This window comes from Mobula hypostoma, chromosome 31 (genome assembly GCF_963921235.1).
Source record: "Mobula hypostoma chromosome 31, sMobHyp1.1, whole genome shotgun sequence".
NCBI classification, from domain to species: domain Eukaryota; kingdom Metazoa; phylum Chordata; class Chondrichthyes; order Myliobatiformes; family Myliobatidae; genus Mobula; species Mobula hypostoma.
This window is the reverse complement of record NC_086127.1, coordinates 2,611,866-2,633,348: the sequence shown is the minus strand read 5'-3', so window position 1 is coordinate 2,633,348 and position 21,483 is coordinate 2,611,866. Positions and strand designations below refer to the sequence as shown.

General features: G+C 44.1%; 1 protein-coding gene across 10 annotated transcripts in view; it reads left to right on the top strand.

Moving 5' to 3' along the window:
• LOC134339985 (NACHT, LRR and PYD domains-containing protein 6-like) overlaps window positions 1-21,483 on the top strand; it is a 90,361-nt gene that overhangs the window by 55,054 nt on the left and 13,824 nt on the right. For 8 of the 10 annotated variants that reach the window (XM_063036824.1, XM_063036816.1, XM_063036821.1 and 5 more), the window contains 5 exons: window positions 3,257-3,475; window positions 6,199-6,450; window positions 7,659-7,823; window positions 10,087-10,230; window positions 20,995-21,164. In XM_063036824.1, coding sequence (XP_062892894.1) covers window positions 3,257-3,475; window positions 6,199-6,450; window positions 7,659-7,823; window positions 10,087-10,230; window positions 20,995-21,164 — 950 coding nt within the window. The remainder of the gene's footprint in view (window positions 1-3,256; window positions 3,476-6,198; window positions 6,451-7,658; window positions 7,824-10,086; window positions 10,231-20,994; window positions 21,165-21,483) is intronic. The other 2 variants (XM_063036817.1, XM_063036822.1) reach the window with 2 other exon arrangements.

Sequence of the window (21,483 nt, the reverse complement as noted above, 5' to 3'; positions counted from 1 at the left end):
GGATCGAAGCGTTCGGCAGAAATGGTGCTCGGTACTCGGTTTCGGAGGGCTGATCGGAGCTCGAAGTTTTCGGACGACTCAGAGTCGGACTGTGGTTGGGCATTGCAGGGAGAGTTTTCTTCCTTCTCCCGTCTGCGTGAGATGTGGGACTTTCGAAAGACTTTGAACTGTTTTTCTGCGCACAGTGTCTGTTCTTCATCAAGTTATGGTATTGTTGCACATTTGTAACTGTATGTTATAATTATGTGTTCTTTGTTAGTTTTTCAGTCTTGGTGTGTCCTGTGTTTCTGTGATATCACACCAGAGGAATATTGTATCATTTCTTAATGCATTCATTACTAAATCACAATAAAAGAGGACTGCGTGTCCTCATAATCCAATCTAATTTCAAGGAGTAAAAGCAGATAGGTCTGGTAGATTTTTGAGATGCTTTGAAGGAATTCGCCATTTTAATATGAGTCGAAGTAAAATGATGCAGTTGGCTTTGAGCTTTCCCACTCAGTGGCTAATTTGCAGACCGCATCAAATATTTTCATACCCTTGCTTCTGTAACTCTTTACGTTCTGTAAAATGGGAAATCACGACATCAAGGTCGTTTTGTTCTCTGAAACTCCATCTGAAATTGAAGACTGAAAAGCGGTGCTGGGAATGAAGCTCACACACAGAATTCTGAGAACAGTTGGTAGTAAACATTCTCTGGCGCTCTAAATCACTGAATGAGATCTGTTTAAATCATGAACAGGAATTGTGCGAGAAAAATTACATGTATTCGAAGTCATGAATACATTAAAACTCCCTGATTCTTCTTCACATGACTACTCAATGGGAAGTCATTGATCGGGAGGCAATGAAACGAAAGACATGATGAATGAAGGAAGGATGCAGAGAACGAAAGAGCAGGAAATGAAAGAAAAAGGGAGCGAATTAATGGCAGAATGCAAGAAAGGAAGAATGCAATGTACATGAAAGAAAGAAATAGACTTGCAAACAAATAGGTAGTTTCATAGGACTTCTTTTTTGGAATGAACATTGCCTCTATATGAAGCAACTGAGGTGATGAGGAACACTTTAAAACTTAATGTGCAAAAGTTCTGTCCTTGTGGAGGCATCATTTAAAATCATAGAGACGCATAGATCATGGAAAGTGCCTTCGGTCCAGGTGATACGCGAAATAAACACGTCAACAAGGTGAAAATCTATATTTATCTCTATCCCTCTGCATTTTATTATTAATCTATCTGTCTCTAATTAAGCACCTCACCCACATCATTCACACCCAGACAAATAGAATATGGAGCATAGAACATGGAACATATAAATCCACAGCAGATTACAACCCCTTCGGCCCACAATGTTGTGCCGACCATGTCACTACTGTAGAAAGTGTCTAGAACTTCTTTGCCACTTTTTCGCTTCTATATTTCCAAGCTCCATGTGCCTATCTGGGTCTCCTATTAGACGCTCTTGTATCTGCTTCTACCAACTTCGTTGGCAGTGCTTTCCACACACCCAGCACTCTCTGTGTGAAAATCTTACCTCTGACACCCAACCCGTACCCACTTCTAAGCACATTAAATCTATGTCCCGTCGTGTGTTAGCCGTTTCAGCTCTCGGGAAAAAAAAAAACTTCTGTCTATCCACACGATCAATGCCTGTCATATTACATAGCTACATCAGGTCACCTCTTATCCTCCGTCGCTCCAAGGAGAAACGGCCAAGTTCACTCAACCTATTCTCATCAGGCACGCTCACCATTCCAGGCAGCATCCTTGTAAATCTCCTGGCTTTCCTGATTCTCTTCTTCAGTTCTGTTTTGGCTTCTTTATAATCCTTAAGGGCTCTGGTAGATTCTAGCTTCTAGTAAATTGTAAAATTTACATGTTTTTATTTTTATTTGTCAAGTAAATTCTTCATCTCTTTCAACATCCAGGGTACCCTTACATTGCAGTGTTTGTCCTTCCATACGACTGGAACATAACTGGCCTGTATTCTGTCTAGTTTGTTGTTATACACCTCTAACATGCCAGATATGGACTTGGTCACAAAGAATTGTTTTCATTTCAAACTCCCGAGTTCTTTCCTCATGCTCTCGTAATAGTCATGCTCCAATTTAGTACGCTTCCGCAAATTCCACACATATCCTGATCTGTAGCTAATTAAAAACGTACATGAGTCGTGGTCATTGTTCACTAACTGTCTACCCACTGAAGGTCATTCAGCTAGCCAGGCTGATAACCAAACAGCAGAACCAGTACAGCCCCTCCTTTGGTTGAGTTAAGTAACACTCCTGGAAACAACTAATATGTTTCACCCCGTCCAAACTTCTTGCACTAAAGCTATCACCGTCTGTATTAGGGAAACCATGAAAACCATATTATTTCTCCACATTTCGCATTTCTTTAACTTGATTGTCTATATGTTCCTTTATTTGTCCATGCCAGTTGACTGCCAGATCTCTCAAAGCCACTCCCCCCGACTGACTGACTACGTCGACTCAGGCCTAGGGGGCCGGCTTCGGGCACGATCACGGACCCTCCTATTTTCCCTTTCCCTCAGCAGTGTGTTCAGTTCATCTATAATTAGCAGGGCTGCTGTCCTCTAGTAGCGTGTTGACCCTAGTCTTGGATGGGCGCTCAGGGTTCATCCTACCATGCTTGGGCTCCCATGTGATGACTACGTTGGCAGGTACCTCGGGCTGGCGTAGACAGTGCCCCCCCCACCCCAACACCCTATCAGACGGAATTGAATACATTAGAAGGAAAACTGTCTGAAAAGCATTTCAATGTAGTCTTGAAATTTTGAACCTTTGTTTTGAACAAATCTTTCATGGAAATAGTCCTGCCTCTGAATTATAATTACCACGTCTAATTAATATTTGGATAGGTACTTGGGTAGAATTGTTTAGAAGGATATGGTCCAAACGCAAGCAAATGATTTCCCTGAGGTCAGCATCATCTAGTTAGTAAAAACGGTTTGGTTGCGTCCAATATATTGCAACAGGGACTTAAGCATATAAAGCAATCTCCAAAAAATGTATTGGGGAAGTTCGTCTTCCATGTTTCTGATGTGGCAGTTCATAGGTAGATATGCATGCATTGCATTTCTTTAGTTCTTCCTTTCTATTTAATTACTTACCAAATATCTATTATGGAATTAGTCCTGTCATATTTCCTTGAATTTTTATAGTTCCTTCTTTAATGTCATTTCCCCGGTACCGTTGGAGTATTGAAGTGATATTTTATGTTTGTCTTACTAGAAAACTTCCAAACCAATGTTGGCCAGGACAACAGGAACGGAGCTTACAGCCAGCTGCGGGAAAAGGTTGAGACTGGAAAAGTTAACGTGGATGAAGGAGCTAAGAGTGCCTCTAATACCCTGGGCAAAATTATTGGTGACAGCGTACCCAGTAGAATGACTGAAGATCGGATGTTGACCGCACCTAAAATGGAGCTGGACACATTGCAACGAAGCGAATGTAAGTCTGCTAACTATTTTCATAAAGCCCCTGTAATTAACATAGAGGTGAATGAGCCAACCACCATCTTGTGATTGGCTGGACTGGTCCATATCCTCAAAAATTTCTCCTTTAGATGATGTCACTTTTTCCAGGCTCATGAGGTAGCCAAGGGTCCCCCACTAATCCCCAGCTATGCCTGACTTTTCTTTGGCTACGTAGAACAGTTTGTGTTAAGCCTTCCGTAATAAATCTCTCCAACACTCACTGCGCTACAATAGCCTCTGATTCGGTGCGACCTCATGCACCGACACTGAGCTGGTCAACATCATTAACTTTGCCTCCAACCTCCGCTCTGTTCTTAAATTCCTTTGGCCAATTCATGATGCCTCCCCCACCTTTCCCATTTTCTCTGTCTCCAACTTTGAAGGTAAAGTGTTTACCTCTGTCTTTTATAAACCTACCTATTCCCATGGCTACCTTGACTGCAGCTCTTCCTACCCCTTCCTTCGCTTCCGCTGCATCAGATCCAGGGATGAGGCGTTTCATTCCAGAACATGAGAGATGCCCTCTTTCTTACATAAGCAACATAAGAAATAGGAGCAGGAGTCGGTCATCCGGCACGTCGAGCCTGCTCCATCATTCAGTAAGATCATGGATGATCTGGCCATAGACTGGTCTCCACATATGCGCCTTTTCCCCATTGCTTTCAGTTCTTCAGAGAATGGAGTTTCGCTTCCTCCACCATTCATGAATTCCTCTCCCGCATCCCCTCCAATTTTTGGACATCTTTGTGCTTACCCCATCTTCCCCATGCCAGGGACAAAGTTTCTTTTGGGGTCGTCTTTTGTATACTGTGGTCGCAAGGCGGACTACTCCACATTTTTAATATTCGACGTAAATTAGGGGACCACTTTTTCGCGCCCATTTGAGTCATCCGCCAAGAGCGGAATCGGTGGCCAATCTTTTCATTTCTTGTCCCCATTCCCATTCCGATATGTCAGTGCATGGCCTCTTCTTTTGTCACAATGAGACTACTCTCAGGGTGGACGAGCAATACCTGATATTCCCTCCTGGTAGACTTCAATATACAGGCATGAACATCAATTTCACCTTCTGGTAAAAAGAAAAAAAAAACGGTTTCCCACTCCCTTTCCTTTTCTCGTCTCTTTCCTTTTCTGCTCATCTGCCTATCACTTCTCCCTGTATCTCCTCCTTCTTCCCTTTCTCCCATGGTCAATTCCCCTCTCCTCTCAGGTTCCTTCTTCTCCAGCTCTTAATCTGCCCCAACTACCGGGCTTTATCTATAATCTTCTTGCTCGTCCTCCTCCTTTTGCTTCCGGCCTCTTCCACCTTTCTTTCCAGTCCTGAAGAAGTGTCTCGACCCGAAACCTTATTTCCCCAGATGCTGCCTGACCTGGGAACTTCTTCCAGCATTTTCAATGCGTTGTTCCACATTTTATTTCGTGTGCTTAGTTGTGTACTAAACGACGGTCATTTAGGAGGAGCCATAAACGTTATTAAAAAAAAATAAGTCAACCAACTGGAGCCAGTAGGGAATCCAGAGAGTTATATATTTAAAATACCACACTAAAGCAAGGTGAATATAGCTCGTTGTGTATCTGCATCTCCGTGACTGCGATTTGAGCTTGTTTCTGACTACCAGCCATTTCTTAATGAAGTATTTGCACTTTGACGCCAACGTTGGAACTCCACACTGCAGACAGGTGTTACTAAATTACGAATTGGCCTCGATGAATCGATCCAGTTAAGATGTGGGCAGTAGAATGAGCGGAAGAGCGTGTGGAGGGGTTGATGTTAGGTCATGCAAACGTGCAAGGAAGAAGCTGGGATTAGTGTAGGTTTCTTGTAGTCTTTTGGCCTAGATGTGTAACTTAAGGATATTCACTTGAAAAATGCGAGCTATTCTGTGTATCTGTCTGCCCCTGTCATAACTGTCGATTGCTAGGTCACGACAGATAGAATTTAGTGGAGTACAATCACTCGTTGATAACTCTTCAGTGACCTTCCTTGTACACTGTTGGAGTTTGACACGATGTACGGGTAAAAGGGTACAAAGTAACATTATAGACTTAGTCCCAGCAATAGAACGAAGTTAAACGGAACCAAACAGTGTTGATGTAAAATGTTTGAGTACACGTGACGGAATTGCTCAAGATAATGAAATGATGAAAATGCAGGGAATACTCAATTTGGAGAATTTAGGCTTTCCTGTCAAAGACACTTCATCCTCTCTGATGTTCTGTGATTTCCTTGGGTGCCTCCAACTTCTTCTTTATTGTTTGATCCAAATTTCTCACATTTTAGATGTTTAATTTCCATCAAGAATTTCCCTGACTGTGCGAGTAATCCATCTGACACATTGAAAATGCATTGCAGGGCTCCCTTTGAAGACAGTCGACAATTTCCCAGCGATGATATACCGTAGCTTTGATATATCAGGGATTGCTGCACATGCTATTCTATTCTCATGATTACATCATCTGTGTATATTTATAGTTCAGAAGTTACGACGCCAATTGTTGCTTTTCCTTCTTACGTCCTGATTTTCATTTTGCTTCAAACTAAACAACACAGAAAGTATTGCGGTTATTTTTTTCTCTTTGCAATCACTGTTGTACAACATCTTTATGTAATAAGTAATTCTAACGCAGTTGCCAGTAATTGTCTCAGTCCAGTCAGACCATTGCAGTTAATCTCAGCTTTGCATCTCCTCCATGAAGGGTCTGGTTGGGCGAAGGCGGAAGCTCTCGCAATGCCTGATGTTCAAATCAAAGAAGAGAAGCAGAAGGAAAACAGGAGGAGAAGATCTACCAGTAACAATTTCGGCCCAGGCTATGGGTGGAAATCCGTTATTGTTCACAGCACTTCTTTTGGAAAAGAGGTCAGTGGAGACAAGATAACGAATAAAGGTCGAACACTAATGTTACTGGACAGAGAAGCAGACACCTCTGGTGCGAAGAAAACTGCAGTGGGTGAGTGTGTTGTGCTCAAATTTGAACAAACTAGGCCCTATATATTTTCGGAAATAAGATATGACAGGCAAGCCCATAAGAGGACATCACCCGATTCTGCTGGTCCATAATACTCCATATTGTCGGAGCATCAGAGTCTATACTATATAGATACGTGATGAGCAGACATCGTCTTCTGGTGGATTCTAGTTCACATGCTATTTTGTACTTGTATGTCAATTGTTTGTCCATTGGTATATGATGACATAAACGTTGGGGGTGTGATGACACAATGGTTGGGAGTGTGATGACACAAAAGTTTCGAGGCGTTTAGATAGTATGGAGGGCTGTCAGAGATTACAGCGGTTCATCGATAGGCTGCAAAACTGGGCTCAGAAGCATCAGGTGGAGGTCACCCCAGTTAAGTGTGAGGTGGTTCAGTTTGATAGGTCAAATATGATTGCAGAATATAGCATTAATGGTAAGAGTCTTGGCAGTGTGGAGGATTAGAGGGATCCTGAGGTCCGAGTCCATAGGACACTCAAAGCTGCTGCACAGGTTGACTCGGCGGTTAAGAATGCATATAGTGCATTGGCCTTCATCAACCGTGGGGTTAAGTTTAGGAGCAGAGAGGTAATGTCGCAGCTAGATTGGACCCTGCTCAGACTCCACTTGGAGTACTGTGCTCAATTCCAGTCGCCTCACTACAGGAAGGACGTGGAAACCATAGAAATGGTGCAGAAGAGATTTACAAGGATGTTACCTGAATTACGGTGCATGCCTTATGAGAATATGTTCAGTGAACTCGACCATTCCTACTTGGAGCGACGGAGGATGAAAGGTGACCTGACAGAGTTGTTTAGAATCATAAGAAGCTTTAATCGTCTGGAGAGTCAAACGATTTTTCCCAGGGGTGAAATGGCTAACACGAGAGGGCACAGTTTTAAGATGATTGGTACCGAGGAGATTTGGGGGGCTAAGTTTCTTTACACAGAGAGTGGTGAGTGCATGGAATGGGCTGCCGGCGGCGGTGGAGGACACGGATACGATAGGGTCTTTTAAGAGACTCCTGGATGGCTACCTGGAGCTCAGAAAAATACAGGGAAGGGGGAACGCTTGGTAATTTCTAAAGTAAGTACATGTTCGGCACAGCATTGTGGGCCGAAAGGCCTGTTTGGTGCTGTAGGTTTTCTATGTGTCTATATCAAACATATCCGTGTCATTTGCAGAAGTACAACTATGCCGATACATCGGGCTCCCGATTGGCTTCGCAATTGTACTTGCTGCATGTGCATGGCTCACACGATGTTGGGATAGATGGCGGAATAGACGGCATGGTTATGAACCTGTGGGAGGAGAAAATAACCGCGATGAAGAAGAACGTTCAATTCCAGGTACTCATCAGTTAGAGACTGCAGATCAAGCCTCGTTTCAAAAGAAACATGTGCGTTTTCGTCCTTAGGGGTGTGTTTAATGTTCTAATACTTGTAGATTCTATATAATTGCCGCAAATAGTCCAGGTATAGAAGGGTATTGTACTTCATCACAACTTTTTAATCCTCCACGAAGGCTCTGGTGGGACCACGACAGTAAATGCTTCAAACAGAAAAAAAAACAAAAGGAGGCTGTTTCAGCCTAGACGATGGGAGGAAATTTGACATATTTAACAGCACCTGTTCTGGAAAAGAGGTCGATGACAATATATAACCGATAAAAGCCGATCACAAACATCTTTTGCTAATCAATCAGTTCATCCATCCATCCATCAATAAATAAATAAATAAATAAAGCAGGCACTTTTGGGGCGAATAAAGAAAGAACAGGTGGCGAGCGAGTTGTGCTCTGCTCCAATTCCACCAATCATGTCTTCCACAAAAATGAAAATATCGCTGGCGGTTATATGGAGTTACTTAAAACATACTTCTGCTTCCAAGATTCAGTTTTGATTTTTCAATCACATTCCGATCGATTGAACTGACCTTAGACAAAGGTCTCAGCACTTACCATTGTGCGCGTAATAAAAAAAACCTACCCCTGAAATCTCCTCGGCACCAAGCATCTTAAAACTGTGTCCTCTCGTGTTAGCAATTTCAACACTGGGGAAAAAAAAAACCAAAAAAAAACCTTTGACTATCCACAGGATCAATTCCTTTCATCATCTTGTACACCTCTATCCGATCACCTTTCATCCTCCGTCGCTTGAAGGGGAAAAGACCGAGTTCACTCAACCTATTCTCATAAGGCACACCCTCCAATCCAGGCAACATTCCTGTAAATCTCCTCTGCACTCTCTTCATAGTATAGAAACAGTATTAGGCCACTTGGCCCATCGAGTCTGCTCCGCCATTCAATAATGACTGATCTTTTTTTTTCTCCCTTCCTGAGACTCACTCCCCGGCCTTCTCCCCGTAACCTTTGATGCCATGTCCAATCAAGAACCTATCAATCTCTGCCTTAAATACATCCAAATGACCAGGCGTCCACAGCTGCTTGTAGTAACAAATTCCGTAAATTCACCACTCTCTGGCTGAATAAATGTCTCCACATCTCAGTTTTAAATGGACACCCCTCTATCCTGAGGCTGCGCCGTCTTGTCCAAGACTCCCCCACCATGGGAAATATCGTTTCCTCAGCTCCTCTGTCTGGCCCTTTCAAGCTTTAGATGAGATCTCCCCTCATCTTCTAATTTCCAGCGAGTACGGACCCAGAGCCAGCAAATTTTCTTCGCATGATAACCCAATAATTCCTGGAATCATCCTTGTGCACCTCCTCTGGATCCTCTCCAAAGACAGCACATCATTTCTAAGATAAAGGGCCAAAACCGTTCACAATACCCAAGCTGAGGCCTCGCCAGTGCCTTCTGAAGCCTCAGCATCACATCCCTGCTCTTGTTTTCCCTGTATTCATGTGTCTCTGTCCCATTACGCTCTCCAGGGCCCGGCCGTCCAATCTCCCCCCAGAATGACAGTCCTCCATCTCCATTCGAGACCACTGTCTGCTGCTGCCGCCCTTCCTGGGGCGCAGTATCACCAGTATTCGGGTGGGGAGTCAAGCATGGTCTGATCCTGCAGGACGGGAATTGGAGTGGCGCACAAACTGCGCCCCCACCCTCAGACAGCACCGGTCCACAGATAGGACCACTGACCTGTCTGGGACAGGAAATTCTGGGAATGGGGAGTTTTAGGGCCGGCTCACGATTTTGGGTCTGGTTCTGCTGTTCAGGGTGAAGCCTCAGTTCAACTACCCCCACCGTGCCTCTCACCACCCGCTGCTACATACCAGGATCTCTGTCTGACGTCTTCTTCTCTGTATTTCCTCCCCAAACCTCTGTCACTCTCTCCTCTCCCCCGGGTCTCCTTCTCCACTCTTTGATTCTCCCTCGTTCTCCCTGTCCGACACTCTCCCCCCGTCTCCCCGTCCCACCCTCTCTCTTCTCTCCCCGTCGCACCCTCGCCCTCTCCCTCCCCGCCACACCCGCAACCTCTCCCTCTCTGCATTTTTCTCTCTGCGTCCCACCCCCTGTCTCCCCATCCCACTCTGTTTCTCACTACCCCATCCCTACCATTCTATGTATTTCTTCTTCTGGCTCCTTGCAGTGTCTCTCCCCCGCCGTTCTCTCGCTGTTTCTACCCCTCCATACCTCTGCTCTGTCCCCAGGACTTGGAGGAGCTACTGTCAGCAGCGAACGATACCAGGACCCTGGAGGGCTCTTTCAAGGAGATGGCGCTCAAACGCAACCGACGGACGAGGATCCCGGACAAGCCCAACGACAGCCTCAACCTCTGGAGCATGCCCATGCCGGTGAGGAGAGAGGGAGGGAGGGGCTGAGGGTGGACTACAGGAGCTGTCCCCTATCCCCATGCCTGCGCACAAAGGAGTTTAAACTGCGCAGAGAATTTGGCACCCTCATCCGCGTGTTCAGGAAATTTCACGATCGTGCGCAATCACGTATCCCTTTCCGGTTTCTGAAGTGGACGGTGCCGACAAGGTGGAGCTTGCGGTGATCTGTCTGCAGATTTTAGAGCAGGCTTCGAAACACAGAAGCACAGAAAAAGGTACAGCACAATACCAGGCCTTCGTCCCAAATTGCTGTGCCGAACATATCCTTACTTTCGAAATTACATCGGGTTACACATATCCCTCTTTTTTACTGAGCTCCATGTACCTTTCCAGGAGTCTCTTTAAAAGCCCTATCATATCCGCCTTCACTGTCGCCGCCAGTAGCCCATTTCACGCACTCACCACTCTTTGCACAAAGAAACTTACCCCTGACATCTCCTGTGTACCTACTTCCAGCACATTAAAACTGTGCCCTCTCGTGTTAGCCATTTCAGCCCTGGGAAAAAGCCTCTGACTATTCACATGAACAATGCCTCTCATCATTTTATACACCCCTATCAGGTGGCCTCTCATCCTCCGTCACTCCAAGGAGAAACGACCCAGTTTACTCAACAAATTCTCATGAGGCATGCTCCCCATCCAGGCAACGTCCATAGCTCATTCCAGTATTTCGTGCATTGTTATCTGTACCACTTGGAAGAAGTATTTAAAGTAGACAAGGCAAGAAATAGCCAACGGGTTTAGAAATGCAATTCTGATGCCCAGAGGAAGTTTCTCAGCAGGCAGTAACAACACTATTGTGAGAGTCGGCTCGGGTGCGGGCGTGGGAGCGGAGCATTAGCAGCATTAATTCGAAACTTCCAGTAGGACTTGGCTCGCTCTGCATCAGATGGCATTTGTGCTGAGGTCATGATGTGATCAATGATGTAATCAAGGGGCAACTCTGGTATTAAGGACTGACGTCATAACACATAATATGCTACCTTACGGCTTCTCAGATGCAGTCTTGTTCTTCATCCTCTTTTAGCACTGGCTCATTTGTCATATTGTCACCTTTGCCGTCTTAGCAATACCCACATGCACTGGTGCATTCCAGCCCATGCTCTCTGCAGGTACACTTTAGCGTATTGCACCCTCCCAAACAGTTTCAGTGAATCATCTGAATAAGTACCTCTGGAGCAGGTCTTTTGTCTGTCATTACTGGAACGAGTTATTCCACTTCTATCCTCCATCCCCAGTCAGACGGCTCCATTTCATCACTACAGCCCATCCACTCCCTAACCTGGTAGTAAGTCCGCAGGGAGTGTGCTTTATAGGCCGAGGTGGTGGTGGCAGCCTTTCAGGCGTGGCGAAAGGCTTAGCTCTCGCAGCTTTCTTGCAGAACAGATTGTATCTGATAGACGCCAAGGAGTCGTTCTGATTTCCATTGAACAACGCCACCATTGCCCGACAGCCATTGGTTTCCACAACATACTGACTTTGCTTTGGTGAACAGAACGCTTTCGAACAGTCCCTGATTCCCTTTTCTTTCTTGATGATTCTTTGGAACCCCGACTTCTTTCCGAACCCAAATACTCTGGACGTTGAGTCGCTTCCGGTAAAGCATGGAGAAACAATACACGCTGCTTCTCCGAGTATCTGCTTAAGAACCTTGATATTATAGGCATTTGATTTCGCCTTGTCCGAGCGGAAATAGAGTTCAGTGCCGTTTGTTACCACTACAGGGTAGAGCAAGAGCACGAGGAGATCTGTGTCTTCTCCAACGAAGGCGAATGCAATGTTGACATTCATTTCTAGAGGAATAGAGTATAGGAGCAGGGATGTGATGTTGAGGCTCTATACGGCACTGGTGAGACCTCACTTGGAGTACTGTGGGCAGTTTTGGTCTCTTTATTTAAGAAAGGTTGTGCTAACATTGGAGAGGGTACAGAGAATATTCACTAGAATGATTCCGGGAGTGAGAGGGTTAACATATGAGGAACGTTTGTCCGCTCTCGGGCTGTATTCCTTGGAGTTTTGAAGAATAAGGGGAGACCTCATAGAAACATTTCGAATGTTGAAAGGGATGGACAGAGTGGATGTGGCAAAGTTGTTTCCCATGATGGGGGAGTCTAGTAGGAGAAGGCATGACTTAGGGATTGAAGGGCTCCCATTCAGAACAGAAATGCGAAGAAATTTTTTCAGTCAGAAGGTGGTAAATCTTTGGAATTTGTTGCCATGGGCAGCAGTGGAGGCCAAGTCATTGGGTGTATTTAAGGCAGAGGTTGATAGGTATCTGAGTAGCCAGGGCATCACAGGTTATGGTGAGAAGGCGGGGGGAGTGGGACTAAATGGGAGAATGGATCAGCTGATGATCAAATGGCGGAGCAGACTTGATTGGCCGAATGGCCGACTTCTGCTCCTTTGTCTTTTGGTCTTATGGAAATATGTTTAGAGAATATATCAGTTAAAAAAAAGAGACATTAAATTGAATTTTAGAAAGGCAAATTTTACGCAGATGTGGCAAAGATTTCAGAAGGTAATCTGAATAGAACTGCTTGCCGTTGACTCAGTTGAGGAGTAATGGGATCGATTTAAATAGGTAATACATTCAGTGCAGGAAATGTTCATACCGAAGATCCGGAGAAGAAATAAAAACAATACATGGAAGAATAAAGATATACATGAAATTATTGACAAAAATAGAGCTACATAAAGAATACAGAGAAAAAAATCGTCATGACGTTAACCGTAGGACATACGAACATATGACAGCTATTGTGAAGATGGAAATTAAGACTGCCAAAGGACAAGTTGAGAAGGATATTGCTGATTATGCTACAATTGACACCAAGATATTTTTCAATACTTTAAAAGCAAATTCTTTAATAGTCAACGAGGAAGTTAAGTGTATTGTTAATAACAGTGTGGTTATTAAATTATGCAGAAAAGTACATAAAGGATACTCTTAATTCATAATGTGCTTATATATTCAGCTGCAAAAATGCTAGCAGTATGCCAGCAAGTGTAAGGGAAAATAAAGTTGTTTCAAGTGACTTAGAGATCTTATAATGCGAGGTCCTACTTCAGCTGAAAAGGCTGAAAGGTAATGAATCTCCAGGGACAGACACATATAATCGAGTGAACTTGAAGAAATTGGAAATGGGTTAACATTATCTCGGTGTACAAGAATGGTGACCTCACTGACCCTGGTAACTACAGACCATTAACCCTAACGTGTATCGTATGAAACCACACTTTCCTTGGGCTATGTAAACCCAGGGAATACACACTCCATTCCCGCCTAATCCGTGAGATTGAGACGTCACTCCCATCCAAACCCCAGTAAGTGAGAATGCTGTGTAATTTACGACACTTTCAAATCGGTGCCAGGAAATAACAGACAGCACATTGCATACGATTACAAGAATTATATTTATGAATATAACTCAAATAAAGGAAAAAAAAACATCAAAGAAACACAAACTAAAAAGGGCTCATTATAATTAAACTGTTAAATGCGCACAGGCTGTTGCTCTACTATTCCGAATTTCATATTCACTTTTCCTCAGCAGATTTCTACAGCCTGTTCCATCGAATAACGTTTCCCACCCGGTTGAGTCCTACCACCGGTTCTCTCTAGGGTCTTCCCTCACAATTTCCGCCGAACAAAGACCACAGTTCACACCGGTGTCAGGCGCACAGAAAATAAATACCGCTTTCCTGATTGGATGGCTCGAATACCGAAGCACCCGTTATCTCTAACCGCACCCCAAACACTGCTTCTACAGAACTATCATTCCATTATCAGTGAAAATGTTACACTGTCCCCCATCAAAAATAGTCGCGTCTTTGAGAGAAACTATCACCCTTTCCTGAACAATACAAGTTCTTACAGCAATTTCGTGACATCAGGACCTGCGATCGAGTTGTAACTAGCAGTGACATATCTCACCAAGGGGATAGGTGCTACACTTTTTTTTTCCCGGGGAGCGACATGCCCCAGCTTAACTGGAGGTTTCCTGACTCTTTGAAACCTTCTTACCCAATTACTTAATTCTTCAGTTTCAGGCACCACCTGGGCTCTTTCTTGTTAAAATTGCGAGGCCCCTCCCTGACATTACTCGTCTCTATCAACAACTCAGGTGGCTTTGTGCTTGGCCGGGCTCGGAAACATGCCCAGCTGCCTGAGAATCCAGCCACCTGTCATTGTCTAACCACAAACATCCCTGCCTTTTGCTAGTTCTGCCCATTACACAAACCGATTAGTTCATTCTCTGTCTCCGATGAAATACAGTGGTTAGCTTCATTCCAGCCCTTTCCGCTGATTGTCTGTCAGTTCTTTCATGTCGCCGCAGAGTCCTCTTATTAGGTGTAGGGTCCAGGTCAAGGTCTGGGTCAATATGATCCCCTTGACCCCGAGTTAGAAGGTGATTCTAATTGAGAATGTTGAGAGGTCCATTCCCATCCTCTGGTTTCAGTCAGAAAAAAAGGGGTACGTTTCGCATCTGACTCTGCACTACATAGGGCGTAGCAGCCCAGCACTCATACAGCATATGCTTCCCAGGTAGTTTCTTTATGAGGACACGGTCTCCAGGTATCTGCTGGGAGAACCCTACACTTTGATCATACCTTCCCTTAGTTCATTGATTCTGCTAGGTAGCCGAAAACTCGGCTAGTTTATAAGCCTTTGCAGCTTCTTTCGAATATTGGACATATATTTCATATTAGTCTGCTGTGGGAAATCTTCGCCACCAGTCCCAAAGTAGAAAACAACGGGCAAACTCGCTTCACGGCCAGACATCAGATAATATGGTGAATACCCGGTAGTTTCATTCTGTGTGCAGTTGTAACAGAATGTTGATTTCATTTTTTCTTGTTTACTTATCTCAAGGTTCCGAACATGTCTAGAAATATCCGGTTGAACTGCTTGGGCTGGGGATCACCTTAAGGGAGATAAGGCCTGGTCCTTACCTTCTCAAAAGGAAGCGTGCTCAGTAACCTATTCTAGAAATCCCTTCATAAGCTCCATTGTGCTTGTCGTCGCACCAAAAAAAACGTTTTCTAGTGCTTGCATGTGCCCCGCGGAAGAAGCCAAAGGGTTCTGTGTCTTCAAAGATCTCAATACGTCAGCAGCCAGATCTCTCAGACTCTCTACCAGTCGCTGTTTGTTTTTAACATTATCAGAGCATTGCAGTCATCCAGCATCTGAGAGGTCGGTTCCGCCAAAGTCTCACAATCCTCTTCCCCTTCAGGGGTGTTATCCCCGAGAACATTCTGAGTCTATGATAACTAGGACTCTCCAAACTGGCACTTGGCCATTTATTTTCCAGGGATGTAAGGAGTAGTACCAACTCAGAATTTTCACCCCTCGCTGGTGCACTCATTGAATATCCAAATCAGACCACTCCAATATCTCGCTCCGCAGACAATGTCACAACCACCGATTCCCCGGTCTCTCAGTCTATTGGGACTCCCAGGTCTCTTTGCCTCTCGTGATTCCCTGGTCTCTGGGAACTTTTGGGATTCCCAGGCCACTGGATCCCCATATTTCCCTGCCTCTCTAATTCCTCAAAGTCTCAATCTCAAGTACCCCTGGTCTTTCGGCTCGTCCCTGGATCTCGAGTTTTCAGGTCTTCCTGGGCCGTCAGGTGCCAGTTATCGGGAGGGGGTTCCAGTAATGACTTCTGCAAGCCTGTGCTTTGCAAGACCGGTCAACTTCTGCAGCATCCGTAACTATGCATCTTAATCACTTTATCAGACAATAGTTTAACACAGGCTTAAATACACAACCCAGTGGATCAATGCTCAGAACAATCACACAACCTCGTACGAAACCGTTCCTAAACGATCCCTTGCAACGAGACCCTGGTTTCCTTGGGCTGCCTATGTCTAGGGAGTACACACTCCAGTCCCGCCAAATTCATGAGACTGGGACGTCTGTACCACACAATCCCCGGTTTGTGTGAATGCTGCGTAATTTGCTACCGCGTTACAACTCGGTGCCAGGAAATAATAGCCATCACACTGCACACGATCACAGGAATTATATTTATGAATGTTAACTAAACTAAAAGGCTAGTAACGAAAATAAAGTAACAAGAACATATAAAGGGCCCATTATAATTAAACAGACAAATATGCACAAGTTGGAGCACAACTCTGCTGAAAGCCATATTCACTGAACCTCAGCAGATTTCCACACGTTGCTGTATCGAGTCACCGTCTCCACTCAGTCCAATCCTATCACTGGTTCTCTCCAGCGTGTTCTCTCTCTATATCCCGACAAACAGTTCACACCGGTGTCAGGCACACTGATAAAATACCGTTCCCCTGATTGGATGGTGTTCATTCCGAAGCACTTGTTCTCTCTGACTATAATCCAAAGACTGTTTTGCAACAAGACCATAGCGTTAGCGGTGAAACCCTTACGCGGCGCTATCCGTAGGTAATATAGTGGAAGCATTAATAAAGAATGAGATGGAAAATCAGTTGATCAAAACAGGCATGTTCAGAAAGCCGCAATGGGTTCAGAAAGAGGAAATGAGGTTTCAGTAATATGCTGGATTTCTTTGAAGAGGCAACTGAAATATATAATAACAATTAAGAGGGATATATAATTGCCTTTTACTTTCAGAAACCCTTCGACAAGGTAACCCACAGGAGTTGATAATCAAATTTCAGAATGTTGGGATTGAAATTAATTAGTACGAATTGGCGCAAAACACAGAACAACGAGTTTTCACACCTAGAAGATGTTTAAGGTGCGGTTTCGGGGCCACTGCTGCTATTAATTTGAGTTAATGATTCAAATAAGTACATAACAAATAAACTAGTAAAGTCTGCAGAAGACTCAAGCGTAGGGGGATGGGTTGATAACATTCAGGCAGCAGAATCAAATTAGATAGACTCAAACAAAACCGAGGTGTGGGCAGAGGAAATTTAATGTAAGTAAATGTTAGACATTTACATAAAGTAAGTAGGACTGTTAGATCTAGGGTGTGAATTGGGATGAAGTTTTTGCAGGGAAATGTACTATGGACATGTGGCTGATGTTTAGGGATCTCTTGCAGGATGTTAAGGATAGATTTGTCCCAGTGAGGAAGATAAAGAATGGTAGGATGAAGGAACCATGGGTGACAAGTGAGGAGGAGCATCTAGTCAGGTGGAAGAAGGCAGCATACATGAGGTTTAGGAGGCAAGAATCAGATGGGTCTATTGAGGAATATATGTTAGCAAGAAAGGAGCTTAAGAAGGGGCTGAGGAGAGCAAGAAGGAGGCATGAGAAGGCCTTGGAGAGTAGGGTAAAGGAAAACCCCAAGGCAGTCTTCAATTATGTGAAGACCAAAAGGATGACAGGAGTGAAGATAGAGATAAAGGTGGGAAAATGTGCCTGGTGGCTGTGGAAGTGAGCGAGGTCCTCAAGGGAATACTTCTCCTTCTGTCCCTGATCAGGCTATGATTCTCTAAATGCCCAGAGATCCTATCTCTAAGAATCGTTTCCAACTGCTTTCCAACCACAGACGTAAGACGAGGCGAGGGAAGAGATTGCTGAGCCTCTGTATAGGATCTTTATGTCCTTGTTGTCCACGGGAATGGTACCGGAGGATTGGAGAGAGGCGAATGTTATCCCCTTGCTCAAAAAAGGTAGTAGGGATAGTCCGGGTAATTATAGACCACTGAGCCTTACGTCTGTGGTTGGAAAGCAGTTGGAAAAGATTCTTAGAAATAGGATTTCCGGGCATTCAGAGAATCATGGTCTGATCAGGGACAGTCAGTATGGCTTTGTGAAGATCAGATCGTGTCTAACAAGCCTGGCAGAGTTATTTGAGGGAGTGACCAGGCATATAGATGCGGGTAGTTCAGTGGATGTGATCTACATGAATTTTAGTAAGGCATTTGACAAGTTTCCACACGGTAGGGTTACTCAGAAAGTCAGAAGGCATGGGATCCAGGGAAGTTTGGCCAAGTGGATTCAGAATTGGCTTGGCTGCAGAAAGCAGAGGGCCGTGGTGGAGAGAGTACACTCGGATTGGAGGTTTGTGACTACTGGCGTCCCACAAGGATCGTTTCTGGGACCTCTACTTCTCGTGATTTTTATTAGCGACCTGGATGTGGGGGTAGAAGGGTGGGTTGGCAAGTTTGCAGACGACACAAAGGTTGGTGGTGTTGTAGATAGTGTAGAGGATTGTCAAAGATTGCAGAGAGACATTGATAGGATGCAGAAGTGTGCTGAGAGTTGGCAGATGGAGTTCAACCCGGAAAAGTGTGAGGTGGTACACTTTGGAAGGACAAACTCGAAGGCAGAGTACAAAATAAATGGCAGGATACTTGGAGGTCTGGAGGAGCAGAGGGATCTGGTGGCACATGCACACAGATCTCTGAAAGTTGCCTCACAGGGTAGTTAAGAAATCTTATGGAGTGTTCGCTTTCATAAGTCGAGGGATAGAGTTTAAGAGTCGCGGGGTAATGATGCAGCTCTATAAAACTCTGGTTAGGGCACACTTTGAGTATTGTGTCCAGTTCTGGTCACCTCACTATAGGAAGGATGTGGAAGCATTGGAAAGGGTACAGAGGAGATTTACCTGGATGCGGCCTGGTTTAGAGAGTGTGAATTATGATCAGAGATTAAGAGAGCTAGGGTTATACTCTCTGGAGAGAAGGAGAATGAGAGGAGACATGATAGAGTTATTCAAAAAATTAAGAGGAATAGATCGAGTGGACAGCCAGCGCCTCATCCACAGGGCAACACTGCTCAATACAAGAGGCCATAGCTTTAAGGTAAGGGGTGGGAAGTTCTAGGGGAATATTAGATGAAGGGTTTTTACTCAGAGAGTGGCTGGTGTGCAGAATGCACTGCCTGAGTCAGTGGTGGAGGCAGATACACTAGTGAAATTTAAGAGACTACTGAACAGGTATATGGAGGAACTTAAGTTGGGGGGTTATATGGGAGACAGGGTTAAAGGGTCGGCACAATATTGTGGGCCGAAGGGCCTGTACTGTTCTATGTTCTATATACAATGGGGGTGTCAGAAGTTAGAAAGTGCAATGTATGGGAAGGAATTCGGCGTTCTGATACACTCATCACTAGCAAGATCTCGACAATGCAGAAAAGTGTTTCGGAAGGGTAATAAACTTTTGCGCTAGTGGAGTTCAAGTACACAGATGTCCTCCTTAAGCGGTATACTACGCTTGTGGGGCTACGCCTTCAGTACTGTGCACAATTTTAGTCTCCATATTTTGTGAGGGATCTGAAGGCACTGGATAGTTCAAAAAGGGCAAGGAAACTGATTCCGGGTCTGCAGGGTTTCAGCAGTGAAATAATTCAATCGTTTTAGCGTAAGTATATGTAGAGTAGGAGGAGACCTGATAGACCTGTTCAAGTTCATTCAGGGTATAAGTAAAGTGGATGCTGGCTGTTACTACAAAATTAGTCCACCAACGGGAAACAGGGCTACATTGCTTTAGCAGACATTTCGAACTAGCATCAGGAAGCGTTTCTTTACACAGCTGTTAGTAGGCACATGGAAAAAATCTATTGAGTTGTGCAGTTGAGTGTAGTACCTTAGAGACTTTGAATCGAAAATCCATAGATATTTCAACGCGTAATGTGAACACAAATTTGGCAAGCTTTGCTGGGCAGGATAGCCTGCTCTTGTCAAAAACCTTCTAATGTACTGCAAACGTACTTGTGCTTCCAAGTTAGCAAGATAGATTTAAAAAAAAAATGTTACACACATGCATACGCTTGATGTTGCCTTAACCAGTATATTAAACTGATAGTTTTTTTTTTCTTTTTTGCTAATGAAGCAATACATTTATTATGTGCTTTGGTGGTTTAGACGTTTTAGTTCCTGACAGTGATGTGTATATATTGTATATGTATGTGTACATCATATACTGTACTTCATATAATGTTAATGAGTGTAAATGTGTATCGATGTGTATATACTGCGTGCAGTGTGCATATGTGTGTTTAGTCATTCCAGTATTTCTTGACCTGTAACAGGATGAATAAAAATTGCAAGTAGAAAAAGCAGGCAACAGACAATGGCTTGGGAAATGTAATTCTCATGCCCGGGAAGCTTCTCAGCGGTAACGACAAACTTGCCCGAAGTTTGGCTGTACGGCAGAAAAAGGTTGCAGATTATGCCTGTGTGCCAAGGGATAAAATATAATTATTGTACCTTATGCATCACTTCCCGCTCTCTTTTATTGTCTCCAGATATTAGTGGTAAGCCGATCTAGAATGTGGGGTGCTGCCCGCAGGACATTTTTCTTTCAAATAGTATTGAACAGGGAGAAACAGGAACAAAATATCTGCTAATAAAGAGAGAATTTGATCCATCAATACTATAAGTAAGATGGAGAAATGCTAAAAGCATAAAAAAATTAACGAATCAAGGGGTAAACGAATTGGTATTGTACGTCATGGAAAAATAATAAAAAAGGGATAAGATTATAACTCAAAACAGGTTACACTTTACAGAAACTATTCAGTGATTAAAAAGATAACGTCCAACTGATAAAATAGAGACTTTAGTGAGTGGATGACGAAACAACGAATGGTATAAGATCGGGAAAAGAAGCAGGTTTTCCACTTCGTTGGGAAAGCAGATTGATTGAAACGGAGTGAGGAAACGCGAAGTTGACAAGCCTCAATTTACAATGGCAATTAGTTCAGAGTAAGATCATTTGCTAACAGGCAGACATTGCATTAATATGTCTTTTTTGACACACTGACAGAAGATGGTCCAGATAAAATTACACAAGTATTTGCGCGATACACTGATCTCCAGCTGTGCAGAGTTACGGAATGCTACCATGAAGAATTGAAATTGGCAATTGAAGACGTCGTAGAGCACATTTGTGAGTCGCTCCTCAGGGCATGGCGGATGTCAGAAATAAACTTTGAGGTATGGATCATGTCTTTTGGCGTGTTGTATCAAAGCAGATGTATCACGTTTTGCGAAGTCTGGATATATTTTGCCCAATCAATGACATGACCACTAACTCTTTCTGTATTACACGTATAACATAAAAAAATTGTGGTCGTTGTCTTGAAGTTGAAACATCAAGCGAGCATTCTTGGTGCCTTGCTCTTTAGACTCTACCTGCTAGAATATGGACAGCCAGATGATCAGATCGATAGGCACTCTTGATGGTCGTGTAGCAGTGGCGAGGAGCTGGGTCCCCTGGTGCTGCAGGTATTTCCCTGATGGCTTTTTCAAACAA